At 47.2% G+C, this 11,301-nt stretch overlaps 1 protein-coding gene across 2 annotated transcripts in view; it reads left to right on the top strand.

The window, feature by feature from the left end:
* Nucleotides 1-374: 374 nt before the first annotated feature.
* Nucleotides 375-11,301, top strand: part of SLIT3 (slit guidance ligand 3) — a 596,734-nt gene continuing 585,807 nt past the window's right edge. The window contains exon 1 of one of the 2 annotated variants that reach the window (XM_036995101.2): nt 375-1,004. In XM_036995101.2, coding sequence (XP_036850996.2) covers nt 808-1,004 — 197 coding nt within the window. In that variant the 5' untranslated portion in view covers nt 375-807. The remainder of the gene's footprint in view (nt 1,005-11,301) is intronic. The other variant, XM_036995102.2, reaches the window with a different exon arrangement.

Raw genomic sequence — 11,301 nt, 5'->3', positions numbered from 1 at the left:
AACCAAAGCATTTCACTTCTCAGAGCTTTGCTTTTTCATCTGTAAAACGGGGGTACTTTAACACTCCCTTGCAGGACAGTTTTGGGACAGATGGGAAGACTATGAACAGAGTGTCTGGCTCGGTGCCAGAATACAGAAAAGTGCTTGGCTCCTAACAGTGAGTGACTCTCAATTCTGGGGCCCTGCCGACCAAGCCCCTTTCCTTCTCGCGTTCCTTCCCTCTCCACCCTCTGCAGCCTCTTCCCTCCCGGCTCTTGGTTGTTCCAGCAAAGTTCCCAACTTAGTGGAAATGACGCGCGGCGCAGCCAATGGGAGGCGGAGCTGGCGGTTTTTTTGGGGGGGGTGGCAGGAGGGGTGGGCCCCGCGTCTCCGGTGTCTGCTCAGCTCAGTGAATGGAGAGAGCCAGCCAGGCTAGCTCGTCCAGCCGCCCCGTGCCCCGGCCGCCTTCGCCGCGCTCCCGAGCCCAGCCCCAAGCCAGACCTGCCCCGGCGCTGCGCCCCATTGCGCTCGCCCCAGGTCCCCCGAGCCAGGCCGCGCCCCGGGCCGCGGGCCAGCGGGACCAGGAGGCGCTCGGCACCTGGGCACTCCGAGCGATGCGTAGCGGGGCAACGTCGGCCCCGCCGATGGAGCTGCTGCTGCCGCCGACGCCCGGCGCGCCCCGCTCCGCCCGCACCCTGTGCGCCTGAACGCAGAGCTCGCTCCTCCTCCGCGCGAACTCCGCCGCCCGCTCCCCAGGCCGCCAGAGCTCTCGGCGCGCCTCCGAGGGCTCCAGGCGCCTTGTCCCGCCGAGGCAGCCTTCTCAGGACCATGGCCCCCGGGCGGACAGGGGTCGGCGCCTCCGTGCGCGCCCGCCTGGCGCTGGCCTTGGCGCTGGCGAGCGCCTTGAGCGGGCCCCCAGCCGCCGCCTGCCCCACCAAGTGTACCTGCTCCGCCGCCAGCGTGGACTGCCACGGGCTGGGCCTCCGGGTGGTTCCCCGGGGCATTCCCCGCAACGCCGAGCGCCTGTGAGTACCCGCGCCCCACCCGGGCCACCCACCTGGGTCCCGCAGAAGGGCCCCCAGGCGCTAGATCCTTGCTTTCCCCATGCTACGCTGGATGTAGTCTCTGCTCTCGCCTCTCCTGGATAGGATCTTCACTCTCTGAGTTGGGGTCTGTGGCTTTGGGCTGGTTTGGGGAGAGAGGTCCCCAAGCCCCCTGTTACAGCAAACAGCAGTGTCTCTCCGGGGGGAGGAGGGAGGGCCCAAGATGCAGGGCCCGCTGACAGCTTCCAAGCACAACGCTAGGAGGAGGCGAGGGAAGGAGAGAACACTGCAGCCAGAGAGGTCTTAGGGCGAGGATAAGGGGTCCAAGCTCCTTAAAGAGGGGGCAAAGGAGGATGCTGAAGGGTGATGGGGCATTAGGGCACGGAAACTTGAGAGAAAGTCTGAGAATCTGGCCAGCCTGGAGATCAGAATGGGCCAGCGGATCCCTGGCTGCCCTTGCGAGGAAAGTTGAGAGTGTGTGTGAAGGTCCAACTTCTGAGGAACAGAATGAATTCAGAGTGGATGCTTGCAAAACCCGCCCTGCCTGGAGCGCAGCCTCGGAGATGCCAAGTTGCAGCCCGGGTGAATTTTTAATGGCTCGGTTATAACTGCCTCTCCAAACGGGCCTGAGAATGGAAATGCTGACAGCCCTTTAAATGCGACCAAGCGCTGTAATCTTACAAACCGCACTCAGCCTCGGATTCTGGGCTTGGCAGCAAGAGGAGAGATGCTTGGAGAGTGGGGTAGATTGACCCTCGTTTTAACCCCAATTGTGCAACCAAATATTTACTTTTCATATGTCAACGTTTTGGAAACATTTATCATTTTGATCCTCGAACCAAATTCAAAACTTGGAATCCGGGGTGGGCTCTTCTCAGCCCACAGTTGGGGAGTGAAGAAGGAGGGGAGAGATGGTGGAGGGGGGTTGGAACACTCCTGGGAACACAGCCCAGAAGTGGGTGAGGGTTTGCTCTAGTGAGAGACTTCTCCGTGTCTTGCTCTCCCTCTGTCCCCATCCCCACATGTCTTCGGAGTAGGTGTGTGGGTCTTCCATTCTGCCTTCGTGACCTTAGGCACCAAGAGAGTGGTATGAGACTAGGATGAATTGTCCTAGAGTGTGTTATTCCTGTTAATCACCTCCTGTCACCCACTTCTCTTCTGCTTACTCTTTATGTGTCCCTGGGCGGAGACTCAGTACAACTGCCTTCTTTCTTCTTGGAGCTTTCCTTTAGCTGAGAACTTTTTTTTTTTCAAATGCACTAATTATTTTGTGTGGTTGAACCATGCAGTTTTAGAGGTTTAGAGATGAATCTTCACTAATGCATGTAGAAAACAAGGCTGAGAAATGTGAAATGACTTGCCCAAGGTCATACAGCAAATTGATGGCAACAAAGGGTCTGTAATCCAGGTTTCCACAACTTAATTCAGATATTATACTGAAAAACTTGTTTTAGTGGTATTTGGGGTACATATACCTTGTAAACTATATTCCTCTCCCTTCTCATACCAGGGCCAATCACATCAGTTAGTGAAATAATAACGATAGCTATGGCTTAATGAGTGCTCTCTGTGCCTCCATTGTTTGCGTGTATTATCTTATGAATCACTACAATGGTATTAGTTACACAGGTAATGATTATTATTCTGCTTTACAGTTAAACCATTCTGTCATTTGTTCAAGGTTATGTAGCTAGTTGAGTGTTTGAATTTAGCATGTCTGGCTGGCAAGTCCATACCCCCTACATTCGACTGTACATCCCATGGAACAAGGGTTAGTCTGGGCCAAGATCTATAAATAGATGGTCCTGGGAGGGTTCTGGCTGGACTTGTGTCTTAGAAGAGGCTGCTGTTCTGCTCCTCCTGGTATGCCCTGCAAACATTCAGCTCACTTGGACATTAGTTCTCCTATTTGGAGCCTTGAGACTACTTCTCCCCCATCTCAAAATCATATTGCATGTTTGGGAAACCAAAGAGAGTGGGTGCCTCTTCTCCTGGCAGATAGCAAGTGTTCAAAAGCTGCAGGCACAGCATTGATGCCAGTGTGCCATCCAACCACCTCCCCCAGGAGGCAGCTCAGGGCCGCCCATGTGCTCTCCAGCTAAAGAAACTAGGTGGAGACTGGACTCCTGGGCATTCCAATGAGCCCCTTATAGTCATGGTCACTGGCAGGCATTGGTGCAGGAGGAAGTGCTTTGAAATATCTGTGATTCGTCTGCCCTGGTTCTGGTCACTTATGCCTCTTGGGCTAGAGTGTATGGGGGTGGTGTGGCTGCCAAGCCTGGTTCCTCATTCTCGTCTCCTTCCTTCCTGGGAGAAGGGGACAGGCTTTGGAAGCACACTGGGTCAGGATTACTGTGAAAGCTAGGAGCAGCCCACCAATTCACCCTCTCTCAGTTGACTCAGATGTAACATCAATTTTGCACATTCTTGGGGGAATAGTTGACATTTCTAAGCTATGCTAAGAGTTTCTTTAAGGAGGAATTTCTCGTTTATTTTTCCCTTCATTCATGCAACAAACATTATTTGAGCCTCTACTCCATTCCAGTAACTGTATATAAAATCATTACATATACTGAAGAAAACCATCAATTCAACTGAAAGAATATAAGCAAAGGGTGGAAGAAGGAAACTTCCTTTAGTGAGCCTTCTAAACTTCCCAAGACTCATTTTTTTTTCTTCTTTTTTTTTGAGAGGGCATCTCTCATATTTATTGATCAAATGGTTGTTAACAACAATAAAATTCTGTATAGGGGAGTCAATGCTCAATGCACAATCATTAATCCACCCCAAGCCTAATTCTCATCAGTCTCCAATCTTCTGAAGCATAACGAACAAGTTCTTACATGGAGAACAAATTCATACATAGTGAATAAGTTCTTACATAGTGAACAGTACAAGGGCTTTCATCACAGAAACTTCCGGTTTTGATCACACATTATGAACTATAAACAATCAGGTCAAATATGAATATCTGTTTTATTTTTATACTTGATTTATATGTGGATCCCACATTTCTCCCTTTATTATTATTAGAATTTTTATTTTTAATAAAATGCTGAAGTGGTAGGTAGATGCAAGATAAAGGTAGAAAACATAGTTTAGTGTTGTAAGAGAGCAAATGTAGTTGATCAGGTGTGTGCCTGTAGACTATGTGTTAATCCAAGCTAGACAAAGGCATTAAAACATCCCCGGATGCAGAAGATTTCTCTCAAAACAGGGGTGGGGGGAGGTTCTAAGCCTCACCACTGTTGATCCCCAATTTCTCATCTGATGGCCCCCCTGCAACTGTGCCTGTCTTAGGTTGTTCCTCCCTTGAGGAATCTTACCCGCCAAGGGTCATTTTTTCATGAGGTAGAAGTTTTGTCAGTAATGCTGTCACATGCTCAGAATCTTCCTGAAATCCAGTTTTTCTGATCTCAAATGTTTATGTTGTGTTTTATAACAAAGATGAAGCTTTTGCTACCTTCTCATTCCTGTTACTTTATCTGCCAAAGAGGCTTTTCTGCAGGGGTGTGTGCATGTGTGGTTATAGTTGGTTCTTTGAATGTTTTTGATTTCTGAGGCATTGTCAGCTTGTGGTACGCCATTGAGGAAAACCTGTGTGCAACTAATGTCACCGTTTGGCCTTTGCTTCAGGTCTGAAATGGGACTTATTCAGTTGTTCATAATTAAGCTGGTATCAGAGTTAGGGGGTCTGTGTTTCAGCTTCTTTTCCATAATATCAGCACATAACACAGAAGGAGAAACTGTCATTTATAAACTGACAATTTTTTTCCCTCAGTGAGGAGGTGGCACCCACAAAAAGCTAACTGAAGGCAGAAGAGAATTCAGTGTAATGTGTTATCCACACAGCAAAGACAGAGGACAAGAGGCGAGGAAGTGAATGGTGGTGCCTGAAACAAAACATTTACCATGGAGTGCAGAGTAAACAGATGTTGCATTTACCCTTCTGAGTACAAAAGGAGCCCACAGATGTAATTCTTCTCCAACCACAATCTCAGCCTGGAAAAAGAGGATATGGATGGAAGTGAACGCTCATGTGGGGCCCCTCCTCCCCATCCTGCCTAAAGGCAGACAGAGGCCCACTTCTCACCCGCGGCGAGGTGATGGCCTGAACAGGGGAGTGGGGCAAGAGTGGACATCTTTGGTTTTTCACTTGGCTCCAGAACAAGCTGGAGACTGCTGTATTTAAATAAACATTTCCTGTTTGTGAAGGAAAATGAGTGAATGGCTGAAACGTGAGAATGTGGTAACTTAATTTTCTCCATCACTCCAGATGACGGCAGGCTTCGCTGGTGGTTGGGTCCAATAAAAACCGACACCGTGTCATAGGCTTTCCCTCACTTGACCACAGAGGTCCTGAGGTCAAGTGGGAGACTTTCCAAGATGCTCAACAGCCAAGCTCTACATCCTGGTACTCCCAACCCCCAGGGCCAGCTCAAAGGACTGGGGTCAAGCCGGCGAATCACGGGGCCTCTCTGAGACAGTCGTGGCAGTGCGACATTTCAGGGAAGCACAGTGCTGTCCTGGCGAGTCTATTGGGCTGGTCATGAGCAGCTGAACCTACTTGCGTCCAGTGTGTTGTGCAACTCTGAACAGATGATTTTACCTCTCTGGACCTCATTTTTTTTCTTTTTTTGAAAGTAGAATTCTAGTGTAGTTTTAATAGTTTTCCATGTATGGTCCTCTTCTCCAGTACATGCTGGCTAAATGAATGATGAGTCTCAAAAATGCAAATCTTTCTTTAGTTCTTAGAAGTGAAAGATGGGCAATTATAGTTTTGCATTTTTAATGTATGGCTAAGGGCAACTTACTAGTAACCTATAACATGATTTATTAAGGGTTTCTAACATTTGGCTTTTATAAACTAAAATTATGGCCTTACTAGAGTTGCCAAGGACTCCAAATGAGTGATCCACTCTGGAGTCTGGTTGCTAGGCATTGCTTAGCCTAGCAACCAGAAAAACTCCTACTGTGCACATGCCATGAAAAGAGCTAGAAATCCTAAACACTTAAACCATAGGACTTTCTAATTGGGAATTTATCAGCATCATCCTGAGCTTTCTGTGGATTTTGATTGCTGCTTTTCTTACATTAATTGGTGTGTTGTAGGATCATTATTAAGTTTTGCTTTTGCCAATCACTGGGGTCTTATGTTACTTCTGCATTTTTGCCATTTTGATTTTGTATTTTGTTTCTCTCCAGTTCTGTTCATTGGCACTGAGTTCTTTCTCCCCTGGAAAGTGAGAATGTGGATCTCAGAGCCATGGGGTCTTCTGTGCTGACTAAGTGGGCTGTGGCAAGCTTTCAGAGCCCTGTGCCCAGTGGTTCAGACAGGGGCTCTAGAAACAGACCGCTCCGGTTGGAATTCTAGCTGTTATGTCTTTGCTGTTACACCGTAGGTGAGTTGCTCCATTCTTCTGGGCTGCAGTGTATTTAATGCCTTTTCACCATCTTCCTACACCTGTAGTACCGGGATAATTGCACTGGCCTCATTTTGAACATGGCCTGAGGCAGTCCGTGTACACGCTCAGCACAGTGCCCAGTGTATTGCTTCTCCAGCTAGTATTCCTTATTTGTAAAGTATGCCTAGTAAACATTCTCTTGGGGAGGAATAAATGAAATAATATACAGGAAGTGTTGACCACAGTATCTGGCACACAGGCCTCCACAGACTATTAGTGATAGTGACCATAGCTGTTATTTCCATTTCTTCATCTCAGGCCCCACCCGGAGGGAAGGTGAGATGCCCACTCTAAATGTGCCCTTTCAGGGCAAGTTCCTCACCTGTATGTAAGCTGTGCCCAACACCCTTATGCCTGGTCCCTTCCCTCTGCCTTTCAGCTAAGCCCAGGTTGGCCTCTGTTCCATAAAAAGGGGATTATGGTTGAAGTGGTTTATATCTTTTCCATGGGTGTGGTGCTTTGTGGTATATTTAAATAAGGAATGCATTGTATTTATTTGTTTTGGGGGTTGGATTTTCATGGAGAATTTTTGGCCCTGACATTTTTTCTCAATGCTCATTCCTCCTGTCTTTCCTTAAATACCTCCTTTTACTGACTTCCCGTGTCTGCCTCCATTACTGCTTTTACTTGAAACAGCTGTATTTACTAGCATACTCCACCCGCATTATGTAAGGTGGTCTTAACCCTTTTTAGAATTGCTGAAAAGAAAGAAAGAAACAAACAAACAAACAAATAAAAAACAAGGCATGGAAGCTTTTCCAGAGAGTTTTTCTGGACTACCACTGATTCTGGGTAGGTTATATGCAGAGAGTGCCCTGCTCTGGTGCGCAGTGTTAAGCTTTCTAGGCTTGCCATTATGCATCATTCTCCAGCCTTAAATATAAATGAGCCTTGCCCAGGTGGGAAGAGCTGGTAATAGGCAGCCTCCGCCTCTCTGTTCTGAAGACCTGGATTGTATTTTGTAACTACTGTTGTCCCTGGCCTGCCAAAGGCTGCACTGTCCTCCCCACTCTCTGAGGACTTCCAGTTCTGTTCCCAGCACCGTACTGGTACAGCCTTTCCCTGGGAAACACTGGTCAAGAGCGTGTGATTAGAAGGCCTCAGTACTGAGTGGACAGGGAGGTAGGAAACGTACACACGGTCTTTGTGTGTACAGGTGTGGACATCAGAACGAGACAGGGTTCCTATCTTGGTTTCACCTCTTACTAGCTAGGTGACCTTCTCATTTGTAAAACGGGAATAATAAAAAATTACCCCTTTCATAGGATGCTGTAAGTACTGAATTGACTCATATTCTGAGGGGATCATGATGCATCCAATAGAAATATTACTGTCATTATTCTCATACTTTTTACTGATTGTCATCTTCCTTCCAAGCATACTCAAGAGAAAGCCTGATTGAGAAAAATAATAGATTTTCAGGGGTGAAAGGGGTCCTCTTGTCTACATTCCAGCTGCATGTGCTTTCCTATTAATGTTGAATTCCTTTTAATTCAGCACTTGTGAATTTTCTCTCAACTCTTGGTTTCTCATAGCACTTTCCATCATGACTTTAGCTTCATCTTTGTCCTGTTTGGCTGGTGCCAGAGGCCCCACTGGCATGGGATGGGAGTGGGGTGTGTGTGTGTGTGTGTGTGTGAGATTCTCTCCTGTAATATATTTTAGCCTGAGAAATTGGGCCCTTCAGTCAGCAGCAGAGTTCAGCTGAGAAACCTCACTTTCTAGGAGTGGTTTTTTATAACATCTCAGGTGCCCATTGGCACAGGGCATATTTGCTTGACTAGTGCTAGGAATGAATGTGATGGGGGATGCAGCCTGGAGGACTGAGGCCCACAGGCTCTCCCAAAATCTCTGTAAGTAACAGTAATAATGACAACAGTCACCACCACCACAACAGATGCCACCGCCCAAGCCTCTCCTCGTGCCAGCACAGCTCTCCCACTGTACACGCATGGACTCACTCAATCAAACAATCACGCAAAGCAGGAACTCACACTGTCTTCATTTTCAGATGGGGTAACTAAGTCAGAGAGGCGAGGTGCCTCCCCTGGGTAAGAGCAGCAGGGTTATGGTAAATCCAGGCAGGCTGGGCTCAGGTCTGTGCTCCAGTCACTCGTCATGTCATTCCTCCCAAAATCTTTTTTAAGTCCGCCCCCTTCCCTGTCTTCCAAACCCATTTCTCAACAACCAGAAGGGGAAAAAACGAACAAGTCCCAGTTGAGCCAGCGCACACCTGTTTGGTGTAAAGTGTCCTGAGAGGAACACCAATGCCGCGTTCTGGACACCTGGCCAAAGAGCCATCATGTCTGCTGTGGGGATGTAGGTGGCATTCAGATTGGAGCTTGAAGGGTGAACAGCATTCTCACAGATAGTAATGGGAATTTGGTACATAAATTCAGAAGTTCATGGTTACGTGGAACCCAAGAGAGTCTGAGCCCAATTTAAAATGACAGGAGCTACACTTCAGGAAGTTTTATCTAACAGAGGTATTTGTACAGAATTCAGCAGGTCAAGTCTTAGGAAAAATAACACCATAGTAATGTGGATAATTATTATCTTTATTTTGCATTTGAGGGGATACCCTGTAAGAATGGTTCTGGTAAGCCTTTTTGGCCAATGTTTTCCCCACAAGTATCTGCTTAAATTTTGGCAGGGACTGTCTCCTTTTCCAGGGAGGTGGGCCGCTTGCCTTCTCTCAGCCATGCTCTCTGGGCTCCCCCACCCTGAGGTCAGATCCTGCTGGAACAGGATGTGTATAAAATGCATCCTGGCTGAAAATGTGACATAGCTTTTCAAGGCATTATCACTGCTGTGTGGGCTCGGGCTCCTCTGCGCTTGTCCTAAGCGCCAGCCTGCGGTCTTGACCCCGGATTCATTCTGCACCTTGAATTCTGGAAGTCTGCTAGCACATTAACCACCATCTTGATTCCCTCTTGAGGTTTTTGGCTGCCTTAGCCTGTCTTCTCCCTGGCTTACCCACCTCTTGCTCCCCTGCCCTCCAGATTAGTGTATGCCCTGTCTCATGCTGGTCTGCAGGGTATGAAGTCCACGGTCATCTTCTAATCTGTGGGCTTAACTATGGGCTTGTGCAGCCTGTGCATCTCTCCTTGAGGCTGATCTGCTCCTTGCCCCAGTCTTGACCCTGCCAGCTTGGCTTCTTGCCCTCTGTGTTGTTCTCCATAGCCTCAGTACTGAATTTGACTTTGAGCATCTAGGCCTCAGGTTCTGAAATTGTATTTCAGGAGTATCTTTGTGGCCTGGACCTTCAGTGGAGACTGTAGACTCCCAACTTGTGGCTGTGTCCTGGAAACAACCTCATACTTCATCTTTATGCCAAATTAAACTTTTTATGATGTCCAGGATGGTGTGTAAGGAGGCACCAGGGCTGGACTCTGTGAAGGATGAATTACTTATAGCATGCTCCTGAGCTCCCTACAACCCCAGCAGAGAGGAGAGCAGATTGTTCTGTGATTGAGAAGCTCAGCAATGATGATTTCATTGGAGAACTGTCCTGCTCAGAAATATGTTGCAGAAGTTTATGGATTCTCTAGGAATTTGCAGGCATTCCTTTTTCTCTTTCCCATCTCTTCCCAGCTCTAAAGTGTAGGTAGAGAAGTGTTTTATACATGGGGTTTCTAAGTGATACTAATAGGAAATCAATAGGGAGTACAATTTGATGTGACCTTAAATAAGTAAAAAGACCTAGGCAGAATCCTGGTATCAAATATTTCTTTTAACTGTTGGGATCTTGGAGGAATATCCTTCTGAGTCTCAAGTGTCTCATCTGTAACCGTTAGAGTGGTGGGAATAGCACTTCTCTCACGGGACTGATGCAAGGTTTAAATGGGATCAGATGTCTGCAGATGCCTCCTAAATTTAGTGCTATGCAAATACCTTAATGAGTCTACCCACAATATCTGGTTTAACCACTAAATCCTGTATCTGAAAGATGATCAGAGTTCAACTTAGAATCTTGCATTTACAGGTGAGGTCAAAAACCTCACCCGTAGTCATCTGTGTCTTCAACCTCTTCTTCCTAGGGGTTTCCTTTCCACTTATTAAGATATGTTTTTTATAAAATCCAAATACAGTGTCATACCAGCCAAGTCAACAACCCAACCAGGTGGAGTTTAGAGGGCTTTTTACCTAACTAAGTAATTAATAAATAAGTGGCAGTTTCCAAGAAAATAGAACCAAGTAAGGGGCTCCATGAAGGATGGAATTGTTTAAAAGCACTATTTACTGAGTGCCTACTCTGTGCCAGGAACAACAGTGAATAAAGCAAGTGAAGTGTCCTTTTAACTAGAAGAGCTCAAAATAATACAGAGAAGAGTCCAGCCTGTCCTTTCCCACCAAATGGTTGACAAGGCAAAGGCCACCATGCTAGGTTAGGAGAGGAGACTTACGGGATGTCCGGGCAAACGCCAGGACAATGAGGATGTAACTCCAAGCTGTCAGGAACCACTGATGAAAGCAAGCCCCACTTGCCCTTTCAGAGGTACAAATATGTAGAATAACTCACACATCATAAAGAAAAAGTACAAGTGGAATTTTTAAAAAACCCATGGGGAAAATATTATCTGAGAACAGTTGTGTCTGAGAAGGCACTGAAGTATGCCTCCGCAACTAGCTGGCAAACAGCGCAAGTTCTGCATTTTATTAGTCCTGACTCTGTAGAACACTGACCTTATTTGAGAAGCATTTCATAAACACTGACACACAGTGCAGCAGCATTTGCGACCATGAAGAGATACAGGGCCTTCTTTGGGAGGCAAGCTTCCACTTCTGGGTGGTTCCAGCTGTAACTAGACCGC

This window comes from Manis javanica, chromosome 1, assembly GCF_040802235.1.
Source record: "Manis javanica isolate MJ-LG chromosome 1, MJ_LKY, whole genome shotgun sequence".
NCBI classification, from domain to species: Eukaryota; Metazoa; Chordata; class Mammalia; order Pholidota; family Manidae; genus Manis; species Manis javanica.
This window is presented reverse-complemented; position numbering and strand designations above follow the sequence as displayed.